Source organism: Carcharhinus amblyrhynchos, chromosome 1, assembly GCF_965287045.1.
Source record: "Carcharhinus amblyrhynchos chromosome 1, sCarAmb.v2.hapA, whole genome shotgun sequence".
Classification (NCBI taxonomy): Eukaryota; Metazoa; Chordata; class Chondrichthyes; order Carcharhiniformes; family Carcharhinidae; genus Carcharhinus; species Carcharhinus amblyrhynchos.
Window position 1 is genome coordinate 44,949,422 of NC_137324.1, and position 14,696 is coordinate 44,964,117.

The 14,696-nt window shown below is 42.5% G+C and overlaps 1 protein-coding gene across 1 annotated transcript in view; it reads left to right on the top strand.

Moving 5' to 3' along the window:
• The window catches only part of dnai1.2 (dynein, axonemal, intermediate chain 1, paralog 2), a 258,343-nt gene that overhangs the window by 167,532 nt on the left and 76,115 nt on the right, over positions 1 to 14,696 (top strand). Inside the window, exon 18 of the mRNA XM_080215680.1 lies at positions 6,299 to 6,398. Within this exon, the coding sequence (XP_080071806.1) occupies positions 6,299 to 6,398 (100 nt within the window). The remainder of the gene's footprint in view (positions 1 to 6,298; positions 6,399 to 14,696) is intronic.

Below are 14,696 nucleotides of genomic sequence, written 5' to 3' on the forward strand. Positions count from 1 at the left end.
TGTTACTCTTTCCAAAGTGAATCACCTCACACTTTTCCGCATTAAACTCCATTTGCCACCTCTCAGCCCAGCTCTGCAGCTTATCTATGTCCCTCTGCAAACTGTAACACCCATCCTCACTGTCTACCACTCCTCTGACTTTAGTGTTGTCAGCAAATTTACTAACCCATCCTTCTATACCCTCACCTAGGTCATTTATAAAAATGACAAACAGCAGAGGTCCCAAAATAGATCCCTGCAGTACACCATTAGTAACTGAACTCCAGGTTGAATATTTCCCATCAACCACCACCCTCTGTCTTCTATCAGCTAGCCAATTCCTGATCCAAACTACTAAATCACCCTCAATCCCATGCATCCATATTTTCTGCAGTAGCTTACCATGGGGAACCTTATCAAATGCTTTGCTAAAATCCATATACACCACATCAACTGCTTTACCCTTAATCGCCTCTTTGGTCACCTTCTCAAAGAACTCAATAAGGTTTGTGAGGCACGACCTACCCTTCACAAAACTGTGTTGACTATCCTTAATCAAATTATTTCTCTCTAGATGATTATAAATCCTATCTCTTATAATCCTTTCCAAAACTTTGCCCACAACAGAAGTAAGGCTCACCGGTCTATAATTCCCAGGATGGTCTCTACTCCCCTTCTTGAACAAGGGGACAACATTTGCTATCCTCCAGTCTTCCGGCACTATACCTGTAGCCAATGACAACATAAAGATCAAAGCCAAAGGCTCTGCTATCTCCTCCCTAGTCTCCCAGAGAATCCTAGGATAAATCCCATCCGGCCCAGGGGACTTATCTATTTTCATACTCTCAAGAATTGCTAACACCTCCTCATTATGTACCTCAATCCCATCTAGTCTAAAAGCCTGTATCTCAGTATTCTCCTCGACTACATTGACATTTTCCTGCGTGAATACTGACGAAGAATATTCATTTAGTGCCTCTCCTATTTCTTCGGGCTCCACGCACAACTTCCCACTACTGTCCCTGACTGGCCCTAATCTTGCCCTAATCAATCTTTTATTCCTGACATACCTATAGAAAGCTTTAGGGTTCTCCTTGATCCTACCTGCCAAAGTCTTCTCATGTCCTCTTCTAGCTCTTCTTAACTCTCTCTTTAGCTCCTTCCTGGCGAATTTCTAACTTTCCAGTGCCCTAACTGAACCTTCACTTCTCATCTTTACATAAGCCGCCTCCTTCCACTTCACCAGAGGTTCAACTTCCTTAGTACACCACGGTTCCCTCACTCGACCACTTCCTCCCTGCCTGACAGGTACATATTTATCAAGGACTCACAGTAGCTGCTCCTTGAACAAGCTCCACATTTCAGTTATTCCCAGCCCCTGCAGTTTCCTACTCCAACCTATGTATCCTAAATCTCACCTAATCGTCTCATAATTTCCTTTCCCCCAGCTATAACTTCTGCCCTTCGGTATATACCTATCCCTTTCCATCACTAAGGTAAACGTAACCGAATTGTGGTCACTATCACCAAAGTGCTCACCTACCTCCAAGTCTAACACCTGGTCTGGTTCATTGCCCAGTACCAAATCCAATGTGGCCTCACCTCTTGTTGGCCTATCTACATACTGTGTCAGGAAACCTTCCTGCACACACTGGACAGAAACTGACTCCTCCAACGTACTTGAACTATAGCTTTTCCAATCAATATTTGTAAAGTTAAAGTTGCCCATATCAACTACTCTCTTACTTTCGCTGCTATCCAGGATCGTCTTTGTAATCCTTTCCTCTACATCTCTGGAACTTTTTGGAGGCCTATAAAAAACTCCCATCAGGGTGACCTCTCCTTTCCTGTTTCTAATCTCAGCCGAAAATCCCTCAATAGACGAGTCCACATCAAACGTCCTTTCTCCCACCGTAATACTGTCCTTGACTAACAATGCCACACCTCCCCCTCTTCTACCACCTTCTCTGCTCTGACTGAAACATCTGAATTCCGGAGCCTGCAACAACCATTCCTGTCCCTGCTCTATCCATGTCTCCAAAATGGCCACAACATCGAAGTCCCAGTTACCAATCCGGGCTGCAAGTTCATCCACCTTATTGCGTATGCTCCTAGCATTAAAGTATACACATTTCAAACCACCCTCCCGCCTGCCAATACACTGCTGTGACCTTGAAACCTTATTCATGACTTCCCTATTCTCAACCTCCTGTACATTGGAGCTACAATTCAGGTTCCCATCGCCCTTCTGAATCAGTTTAAACACCCCCGAATAGCATTGGCAAATTTTCCCCCCAAGATATTGGTACCCCTCTGGTTCAGGTGCAGACCATCCCTTTTGTAGAGGTCCCACCTACCCCAGAATGAGCCCCAATTGTCTAGGTATCTGAAACCCTCCCTCCTGCACCATCCCTTTAGCCACGAGTTCTTATGTTCTCTCTCTCTATTCTTCTCCATGCTATCCCGTGGCACGGGTAACAAACCAGAGATAATAACTCTGTTTGTTTTAGCCCTAAGCTTCCACCCTCACTCCCTGAATTTCTGTCTTACATCCCCATCCCTTTTCTTACCTATGTCATGGGTGCCTATGTGAACCACGACTTGGGGCTGGTTCCCCTCCCCCTTAAGGATCTCGAACACTCGATCAGAGACATCATGGACCCTGGCACCTGGGAGGCAACATACCAACCGCGAGTCTCGCTTGTTCCCACAGATTCTCCTATCTGTCCCCTTAACTATGGAATTCCCAATCACTAATCCTGTACTCTTCTTCCTCCTTCCCACCTGAGCATCAAGGACAGGCTCTGCTCCTGAGACCTGTACCCCATGACTTACCCCCGTTGAGTCGTCCTCCCCAGCAGCATCCAAACAGAGTACTTGTTTTGCAGAGGAACTGCCATGGCGGATCGCTGCTCTGACTGCTTCTTACCCCTTCTAGCAGTCACCCACGTATCACTTTTAGGAGTAACTATCTCTCTGTAGCTCTTATCAATAACTGCCTCTGCTTCCCGAATGATCCTTAGTTCCTGCAGTTCATGAAAGATATACACTTGGAAACAGTGGACATGTCTGAGTAATCTTTTTCTTATTGTTCGCTCATGGGTTGTGGACACTGCTGGCGAAGCCAGCATTTATTGATCACCCCTACTTGCCCTTGAAAAGTTTGTGATGAGCTGCTTTCTTGAATGTGATATCATCCTAATTCCTATGCAGTGGACAAATGTTTCCTTTACATATTCTCCTCTCCCATCTTATTGAGTTCTTTGAGAAAGTGACCAAAGAGGTGGATGGGAGTAAGGCAGTTGACGTGGTATATATGGACTTTAGTAAGGCGTTTGATAAGGTTCACCGTGGAAGGCTTCTGCAGAAAATGCAGATGTATGGGATTAAGGGTGATTTAAGTAATTGGATCAGGAATTGGCTAGCAGATAGGAGACAGAGGGTGGTGGTTGATGGTAAGTATTCATCATGGAGTTCAGTTACAAGTGGTGTGCCTCAGGGATCTGTTTTGGGGCCACTGCTGTTTGTAATTTTTATAAATGATCTGGATGAGGGTATAGTTGGGTGGATTAGTAAATTTGCTGATGACACCAAAGTCGGAGGTGTGGTAGATAGTGAGGAAGAGTGTCATAGTTTACAGGGAGACTTGGACAAGTTGCAGAGCTGGGCCGAGAGGTGGCGGATGGAGTTTAATGCGGAAAAGTGTGAGGTAATTCACTTTGGCAGGAATAACAGATGTGTAGAGTATAGGGCTAACGGTAGGACTCTGAATAGTGTGGATGAACAGAGGGATCTAGGTGTATGTGTACATAGATCCCTGAAAGTTGGGAATCAAGTAGATAGGGTTACATAAGAACATAAGAAATAGGAGCAGGAGTAGGCCATCTAGCCCTTCGAGCCTGCCCCGCCATCCAATAAGATCATGGCTGATCTGTCGTGGCTCAGTTCCACTTTTCCGCCCTCTCCCCATAACCCTTAATCCCCTCTCTTATCAAGAACCCATCAACCCGCTTCTTAAAAATATTTAGCGAGGCAGCCTCCACCACTTCAATGGGCAGAGAATTCCAGAGATTCACCACCCTTTGAGTGAAGAAGTTCCTCCTCAACTCCGTTCTAAACCGCCTCCCCTTTATCTTGAGGCTGTGCCCCCTAGTCCTACTGTCTTTTTTGAGCGGGAAGAGTCTCTCCACCTCTATCCTATCCATCCCATTCATCATCTTATACGTCTCAATGAGATCTCCCCTCATTCTTCTAAACTCTAACGAGTACAAGCCTAGTTTATTCAACCTCTCCTCATAGCTCAACCCCCTCAACTCCGGTATCAGCCTAGTAAACCTCCTCTGCACTCCCTCCAAGGCCAAAATATCCTTGCGCAGGTGCGGCGCCCAAAACTGCACACAGTACTCCAGCTGCGGCCTCACCAATGCCCTATACAGCTGCAGCAAGACCTCCCTACTTTTACATTCAATCCCCCTCGCTATGAAGGCCAGCATCCCATTCGCCTTCCTGACCACCTGCTGCACCTGCAAGCTGGGTTTTTGCGACTCATGCACAAGGACCCCGAGGTCCCTCTGCACCGTCGCCTGCTGCAGTTTTTCGCCACGTAAGTAATAGTCCTTCCTACCATTCTTCCTACCAAAGTGGACCACCTCACACTTGCCAACATTAAATTCCATTTGCCATTTCCTGGCCCATTCGCCCAGCCTAGCTAGATCCTTCTGCAGACTCTCCACACCCTCCGCACAATTTGCCTTTCCCCCAATCTTGGTGTCATCAGCAAATTTCAACACCCTACACTCGGTTCCCTCCTCCAGATCATCTATATAAATGGTAAATAGCTGAGGCCCCAGCACCGACCCCTGGGGCACCCCACTAGTCACCAACCGCCAATCCGAATAGCACCCATTGACCCCCACTCTCTGCCTCCTATTTGACAACCAATCCTCTATCCACGCTAACACCCTACCCCCAACTCCATGTCCCCTGACCTTCTGCAATAACCTCTTGTGAGGTACCTTGTCAAACGCCTTCTGAAAATCCAGAAAGACCACATCCACCGGCTCTCCTCTATCCACTGCCCTAGACACATCCTCATAGAACTCCAGTAAATTTGTCAGACACGACTTCCCTTTAATGAAACCTGTTAGGAAGGCATACGGTATCTTGGCGTTTATTGGTAGGGGGATTGAATTTAGGAGTCTCAGCGTCATGTTGCAACTGTACAAAACTCTGGTGCAGCCGCACTTGGAGTATTGTGTGCAGTTCTGGTCCCCACATTATAGGAAGGATGTGGAGGCTTTGGAGAGGGTGCAGAGGAGGTTTACCAGGATGTTGCCTGGTATGGAGGGGAGGTCCTATGAGGAGAGACTGAGGGATTTGAGGTTGTTTTCGTTAGAAAGAAGGCGGCTAAGAGGGGACCTTATTGAAACATATAAGATGATTAGAGGTTTAGATAGGGTGGACAGTGATAGCCTTTTTCCTCGGATGGAGAAAGCTAGCACGAGGGGGCGTAGCTTTAAATTAAGGGGTGGTTGTTATAGGACGGATGTCAGGGGTAGGTTCTTTACCCAGAGGGTGGTGAGGGATTGGAATGCCCTGCCTGCTGCAGTTATAAATGCGCCTAGTTTGGGGGGCGTTTAAGAGATCCGTGGATAGGTTTATGGGTGGAAAGGGATTGGTTTAGGTTAGAGGGTCATTGCTTTTTAACTGGTCGGCGCAACATCGTGGGCCGAAGGGCCTGTTCTGCGCTGTAATGTTCTATGTTCTATGTTCCATCTGCCCATGAGCTGACAATGTATTCTGTCTGTTGTATAAAATGGGCACAGAGACAAGAAAATTCATGTTACAAAATAAATGTAAGTCGATGAGGCAAACTTAATTTGGCCATGTCATTCAATTACCTGAAAAATAACAACATTTATAAATTAATCACTTTCATATATTGGATAAAATGGCAATTTTTTTTTGTAAATGTTACAAAATATGATCCAATTAAACTAACTAAGTGGAATAAATGTCTGTTACTATTTCGAAAACCACTTTTAAACAAACAGTAATTTAATTTGCGCAAATTCAGCAGAATGTATTCACATAATGCATCACAAATTCACTGTGCTAATACAATTCTGAATGAAATTTTAAAACGCTGGTGTTCTTACGAAACTTCAGTCTAGTTGTGTACAGTGACAGATATCGACTCTGCTAAGAAAGAGTTCTAGGAACAGATGAATTCAATAACTGAGACAACCCAAGAAATCTATAAATGTTTTTGTGTAAGTTTAAATTACTTTAATCATGGTTGATGTGTGCTTTCTTTCAGGAACCCAATGTTCACTTTTGATCTTAACTCACCAGTTGGAGATGTAAGTTGGTCACCGTACTCTTCAACTGTGTTTGCAGCAGTTACAACAAATGGAAAGGTAATTACCTTTTTTTGCATTTATATAAGGTCTTCCTTACTGTCAAATTTTTCAAGTTATTATACACGTACTGTGTTAAAAGTGCTATTTAAAACAAATTGTTATAGCAGGCTGATAATTCAGTAAACAATGCTGGAGAACAGATACATTTTTCTCTGTAATTTCAGTAACATAGGCAATCATTGTGGCATGATGTATGATGAGACATCTTGATCAAATTCAGGATATCCCAGAATTGGTGTAACAATCTAAATATCAATCTTCCAGCATCTTGCTTTGACTGAAGTCTACTGGAGACTACTGAGATCTATTGCATAATGAGGGGACTTCAACTATTTTAATTGAGATTGGGATTATAATAGTAGAAAGAGCAGAAAGTAGAAAAAATTCTGAAGTGTGTTCAATGATATGTTCTTGATCAATACATTTCTGGCCCAATAAGGAGGAAGACTTTGCTTGATCTGGAGAATGAGATGGATCACGTGATGGAAATAGCCATTGAACCATAGAATCCCTACAGTGCAGAAGAAGGCCATTTGGCTCATCGAGTCTGCACCGACTTTCTGGAAGTGCATTAGAAGATTTAGGGAACAGTGGTTATAGTATCATAAGGTTCAGATTAGCTATAGAAAAAAACAAGGAGAAAACTAAAGTAAAAATACTTAATTGAAGCAGGTTAATTTCAGTAAGTTGAGAATGTATCTGGCACAGATAGATTGGATTCAGATTTGAAGGCAGAAATATAATCAAATAATGACAGCCTTTAAAGAGGTATATTCCCATGTGGAAGAAAATAGGAAACTACAACCACTACGCTCTGTGTGATGGAAGAGATGGAGAATAAGATGAAACAGCAAAGAGAAGTGTATGACATGGTTGATAATACAAATCATTGTCATTGTCAGTTCCTCAGATCAAAGATGAGACTGTCTGGTTTCATGATTTGTGTGCCGTCAAGTAACTTAACAGAACAATTCTTTACATAGAGTGCGTATGAGTTGTCCTGAAGAAATGAGGTTCTCCATTTAGTGCTCTCTGTCTTTCTGCTTTATCACTTCTCTAAAGCAGAGTTTATGCAGTCAGTTTCCAACTGTGTGGTGGTTGCATGAGGTACATATGATACAGTTTGTAACAAGCTCCCCCTGTGCACAGCTGCATGTGAGAACCAGGCTGAGTCCAGACAGTTCAGAGGGAAAACCAAAAGGGAAGTAAAGAGGCAAAGATGGAGTATGAAAACAGATTAAAGCTAACATAAAAGAGAATTCAAAGTCCTCCAAATGCAATTAAACAGATGGATGGTGGAACCAATTAGGGGCTTAATGAAAGATATACACTTGGAAGCAGTGGACATGTCTGAGTAATCTTTTTCTTATTGTTCATTCATGGGTTGTGGATACTGCTGGCTAAGCCAACATTTATTGATCATCCCTAATAGCCCTTGAAAAGTTTGTGATGAGCTGCTTTCTTGAATTTCTGCAATCTATGTGGTATGGGTACATCCACAGTGCTGTTAGAGAAAAAATTCCAGGGTTTTGACTCACTAACAGTTAAGGAATAGTGATATATTTCCAAATCAAGATGTTGAGTGTCTTAGAGAGGATCTTTCAATCTGAGGTCCTTACCTGCTTCAAGAAGACGTCCATCATCTTTGTACCAAAGAAAAGCCAGGCAGTGTGCCTTAATGATTTTCACCCTGTGGCCCTGACATGCATCATTATGAAGTGCTTTGAAAGATTAGTCAAGGCATGGGTCATCTCCGGCCTCCAAGATTTCCTGGATCCACGACAATTTGATGATTGTCCCACAGCAGATACAATCTTCCTTGTCATCTTCTCAACCCTGGAACACCTGTATAACAAAGACTTTTATGTCAAACTCCTATTTATTGACTACAGGTTCAACATGATTAATCCTACAAAACTCATCTCCAAGTTCCATGGCCTATGGCTCAGCTCCTCCCTCTCCAACTGTATCCGAGACTTCCTAACCTACAAACCATAATCATTAAGGATAATCAACTACACCTCCTGCATGATTATCCAAAACACCGGTGCTGCACAAGGCTGTATCCTCCGCCCCTTCTATATTCCTTATACACTTATGATGGTATGGCCAAATTCCCCTTCAACTCCATTTTCAAGTTAGCTGATTACGCCACCGTTGTGGGTCAGATCTCAAACAATGATGAGACGGAGTACAGGAAAGAGACAGAGAATGTGGTGAAATGGTGCAATCACAATAATCTCTCCCTCAATGTCAGCAAAATGAAGGAGATAGTGACCAACTTCGGGAGATGTAGTGGAGGACATGCCCCTGTCTACATCAATGAGGATGAAGTGGAAATGGTCAAGAGCTTCACATTTCTATCACCAATAACCTGTCCTCGTCCTTCCATACCAAAGCTATGGTTAAGAAAGCCCACCAACGCCTCTACTTTCTCAGGGCGCTAAGGAAATTCGGCATGTCAAATTCGGCATGTCCACTATGACTTTCACCAATCTTTACCAATGCACCATAAAAAAAGTCCTTTCTGGATGTATCACAGCTTGGTGTGGCTCCTGCTCTGACCAAGATTGCAAGAAACTACAAAGGGTTGTGAATGTAGCCCAGTCCATCATGCATATGAGCCTCCCATCCATTGACTCTGCCTACACTTCCCACTGCCTCAGAAAAGCAGCCAGCATAATCAAGGACTCCTCACTCCAGGCATATTTTCTTCCACCTACTTCCATCGGGAAAAAGATACAAAAGTCTGAGGTCTCATACCAATCGACTGAAGAACAGCTTCTTTGCTGCTACCAACTTACCTCATATTAAGTCGATCTTTCTCCACACCCTAGCTATAACTGCAATGCTTTATTCTGCACCCTCTCCTTTCCTTCTCCTCTACTATATGAACAGTATGCTTTGTCTGTGTAACACACATGAAACAGTACTTTTTACTGTATACCAATACATGTGACAAAAAATCAAATCAAATAGATGGTAGCGGTCATGGGTTCAGAAGGGGCTGTCTAAGGAGGCTTGGTGAATTTGCACAGTGCATCTTGTAAATGGTATACACTCCTGTCACTGTGCATTGGTGGTAGAGGGTGTAAATGTTTGTGGATGGGGTGTCAATAATGTGATGAAAGCAAATTACTGTAGATGTTGGGATCTGAAATAAAAATGGAAAATCTCAGCAGGTCTGACGGCATCTGTGGAGAGAGAACCTCTTTGTGAGGTTGTCATTAACAAATAAAAAGCAAAGGGAAAATGGAAAGTTAATTGCATTGGAGTTGGGTGAGCCTGTGATTTCTGCTTAGAGGTTAAGAACACATTGAGAGTTCATACAAAAGAAGAAACAAGCAAAGCTCTCTCTAGAAAGAACCCCTTTTACTTGACAGCCTTTGAACAGATTCTGGTGTTGAAGTGGATCATTGAGAATAGAACAGAAACTGTGGTACTGTCTGTATTAAACAGTTAGAAAGAGCAGAGAGCTGAAGACAGAAAGAGTAATGAGTTGTGAATTGAACAAGGCCTATTGCTGTTGTTTCAGTGTTGCCAGAACTCACCAGACATTTAAATGTTCAGGGAAGGGAATCGCTAGGGAGTTTGTGCTGTCTGGACTATCATGACCCATTGCTGTGTAACTTGTCAATGGTAACCCTAGCCAAAGACTTTGGATGGTGAATCCGACTGAAGGGTTAAAATGATTGAGTGGGAAGTGAGAGATCTTACGTACCTGAGGCCGAGTTGGAAAGATTGAGAGACTGTTTTTTATTCATTCGTGGAACATGGGCATTGCTGGCTGGCCAGCATTTATTGCCCATCCCTAGTTGCCCGACAGCATTTGAGAGTCAACCACATTGCTGTGGCTTGGAGTCATGTGTAGGCCAGACCAGGTAAGGATAGCAGATTTCCTTCCCTAAAAGACATTCATGAGCCAGATGGTTTTTCCCAACAATCAACAATGTTTCACGATCATCAGTAGATTCTTAATTCCAGATAGTTTTTACAGAATTCAAATTCCACCATCTGCCGTGGCGGGATTCAAACCCAGGTCTCCAGAACTTTAGCTGAGTTTCTGGATTAATAGTCTTGTGATAGTACCACTAAGCCATCACATGGTCTTATGTTTGTCAAGAAGTGATTTGAGCGCCTGTAACTATGTGAGGTGTATCTTAGTTGTATCGGCTACTAGAAGAGAAATTTAATTTTTTATTTCAAATATCCTTCACCTTTTAATTAATGTTTGAATTGTGTTGATATTGTTGCTTTACAGTAAAAATTTTAAAAGATTCAACTGTATACAAAGGTTTTATTTCCATTTTCCTTCGTATTGGGGAATTCCTTTTTTATTTAAAAGTTCAATTTCAACAGGAACTGTAACAACTGCTGGAATTTTTGGAACCATTTTCTGCCTGTTTTGCCCAAGGCTTAGCAGTTTGTGCGATTACAGGTCTAATGGAGAGCTAACATTTGTTTGTAGCTGTATTGACTGTAATAGTATTTGGATTTATGTGGATGTATTGGAATTGCAACTGAGGCTGCAAAATAGGAAAGCACAACTCTCGAATCACAAAGGTGAGGCAAGGAAAGAGTCACCTAAGTGCAATTCTCTGTGCTTTGTCTCTCTCCTTATTTACTTATTCTGGTGCTTCTATGAAGTGGTTCCCCTGCCACTGAAGCCTGAGTGAGAAAAGGTTGCTGATCACACAATGAAATCACTTAAGAGGTATTGGATAACCCCAATAGCTCTGACTAATGAGAACCAAACTTCAGTGCTATGTTTCAGCCAACTAGGTTGACATGCTGCCATCCTGAGAAAGGACATCACAAGCCTGTGCAATGGAGTCAGCATCACTGTCATGGAAGTTGGGCCTCAGCACATTTTTTGCTATATGTAATAACAATGAAAGAGTATAATGCTACTCTGGAAGCCCCTGTCCATTTTCCCCCTACCTCCATGCATGTCCTTCATCACACTTTGAAAATGTGAGGAGCACAAAGCTGTTCAATTGTTGTAAGATCTCAGTTGATTCACTCTTGTCCTTCTGGGAAGTAAATATGTCTGCCAAAGTCTTGCTTTCATTCACACCGGCAGGATCTTACAATCCCACTGAAAGCACACTCTTGCCACAGTTTTCCTGGTGATGAGGGGTGCATTCAGTAGGAAACTCCACTGACAATGATGGGACTATAAGATCCCGCCGCCAGCAAGTGGCATGATGTCTCCTGCTGCCTCAAAACATACTACAGAGAGAAAATTCACATCCATCATTTTTATGCAGTCTGGTCCATTTGTGACTTCAGTTCCACATCAAAATAGTCGGCTCTCAATAGTCCTTTGAAAAGGCCCAGCAAGTTACTCAATTGTTTCAAACCATTAAAAACCCAGGAACAATTTTTCAGGACAACCTGGGATAAGTAATTATTATTTTTCTTGCCAGCAAAGCAAACATTCTGAAAATGGAAAAAAGCTCTTACTGAAGTGGTCTTCTTTCTTCTTTCAGGTAACTTCAGGAGCATAAGCTATTGCCACAGTTTTAGTGTCCAATTCCTTAACCAGCCCAGTGTCCTTCGAGAAAGGTCTTGCTCTCAAACTTGAGTTGAGGGCAAGACGTTATATGCTCCATGGTTTAATCAGGGTTTCCACAATCACAGCCACATGACTGTCATAAAAACCCATCTACCAGTTTAGCAAAAGATTGAGTTTAGGGCATTCATCTGTTTGCTCTAAAGTTGAAGAAACAGTGAGTTTAGTGCAGTTTCTGTGTCTCAAAAAGTGATATGGGTTTGGTGAGAAACATCAACCGAATGCTCCAGAGCTCACCAGGAGAAAACCATTTATAATGGTGTGAATGTCAAGCAAGAAACCTTTGTGTCAAGCTAGTGGTAACTCTTTACTGGTTGATATGTCTGTAAAGATTTTGCTGGGGTAAATGAACAGTAAATTTTTGAATCGTCTTCTTGTTTTTAGATGGAGATGTTTCTGATCATTTTATATGGTGTAAGCATTTTTCTTGTTTAATGTATATTTATTCTTTGTGTTAAAAGTTCATCAGCAGACTCCTGTGAATTTGTTCAATAACGTTCCTCCATGGTTTCTGAAAAACTGTTAGGATCAATCAAGCCAGGTTTTACTCTTGGTTCTGACTTGTCCACTATTTAATATCAGCTGGGATTGTAATAGTACAAAATGAACCCACTCACCAATTATCTCCCATCTTATTCCTCAATTCATTAAGTCTCACTCAATCTCATCACAGTGAATCACCATGGTTCCACATTCGAGACATGAACGAAGGCACTTTTTTGTGAAAACAATCACTGGACGATACACATGTAACCCTTGCATCTCAGGCAGACATTACTTGACCTCAGGAGAATTGTTTATCAAGGTTAGTGATAGTCCAGTGATAATCCAGGTGCTGTCGCATTGACATCTGTAGTTTGTAGATGGTTGATCAATGTTAGAATCCTTTCACCCTAGTGTATTTGGCAATGGAGTTTACTTTATGACTGAGTTTTTGAAAAGTTGTATTCATTAACAAGCACCTTTCATGCCTCCCTACAGCTATTTTCCCTCAGTGTATAAGGCTGGACATTATTCCTTCACTTTTTAAAATTCATTCCTGGGCATAAGCATCGTTGGCTGGCCAGCATTTATTGACCATCCTAGTTGCCCTTGAGAAGGTGGTGGTGAGCTGCATTCTTGAAATGCTGCAGTCCACATGCTGTGGGTTCACCCACAATGTCATTAGGGAGTGACTGTGAAAGAATGGTGATATATTTGCAAGTCGGCATGGTGAGTGGCTTGGAGAGGCACTTGCAGCTGGTGGTGTTTCCATGTATCTGCTGCCCTGTTCCCTCTAAATGGAAATGGTTGTGAGTTTGGATGGTGCTGTCTAAGGATCTTTGGTGAATTGCTGCAGTGCATCTTGTAGATTGTACATATTGCTGCTACTGAGCATTGGTTGTGGAGGGAGTTCCCACATTCCCCGTGCATGATGCTGGCCAGTTCAAGTTGTTTGATGTTTGAAATGTCTGTGAAAGGGGCATGAATGTGTGATGTCAGAGGTGCATGCTCATCCTGCTAAACCTGACGACTTACCCGTGTTGATGTTACTTTGCTTCTGAATGGCTGCCTAGTGATGGTTCATGGAATCCCTGTATAAATTCACAGAACATAAATCAGTATGTGTTGATGGGGATTTTCTCTTGAGGCTATGTATTGTTAAACTTAAGCTAATACAGAGACTCATGAAACACAGCATACTGATTTTAAGATGTGCCATTATTAACCAAATAACTGAATGGGAGAATGGTACAAAGTAGCCCAGCACAAGGTATAGAATGCGGCAGCCCAATATCACAATGAAAAGCAATGCCTCCATGAGGCAATTATACATTTCCAAAATCATATTGCCCTCTATTATCCAGTAATACACATCAGTCAATAATTAACTCCAACCAATAACAATATACTTCCTGACCTCATGGGATCTGATTTGTCATTAATTATGGAGGATACCTCCTTTCTGTTGCCCAACAACACAGAATGCTGGACAATGAGACGGGAGAATGATTCCCACCAACTCGAGCCTACATGACACTTGTCCGACCCTGAGAAATCCCTTATGTCTGCCTTGCACCTGTGTTATCATCTTGGAGCTTTATAGTTCTATTTGTCAAACTAGCATTGATAGCCATCTCGTTCCCAACAACTGCTGATGGCATAGCCGCATTCAGTATAACTATTGTCCCCTTGAATGCAGGCACTGTCTCCTGCCTCATCCCATTAAGCCTTGCTGTATTTTGCTGTTGTCACTAAAATTAAACTGCATCCATTTTATAAATTCAAAAGCATGTTTTAAATGAGAAATGTTTGTTATTCATATAGAGTTGTCTTCTATAACAGCAGCTCTTGTCAGCGGTCTCCATAGCCGAAGGTCATTCATTCTTAAGTCAGCAATGTGTTATGTATTTTGTTAGCCATATTTAGCCCCCTATATCAGTATGGCATTCATTGCATGACTGTGCATCATTGATTTCAGATTCAGAGAAAGGATTTACCTATGTCCATGTTGAGAACTATAATTCTATGAAACCAATGCTCCTAATTGTTCAATAAGATCATTGAAGGGAATAAGTTATCATTGTCTGCTTTGTCAAAACTGACTGGGCCACATTGCTCCCAAATTCCAAGGCAATGCAGGGTGCAAACTTGGCAGGCTTTCTATGAATGCATGGTAGTGAGTGCTTGTCAATAATCTAATGATGGCCCTGTGAACCACTCTGTGAGGACAGTGCTAA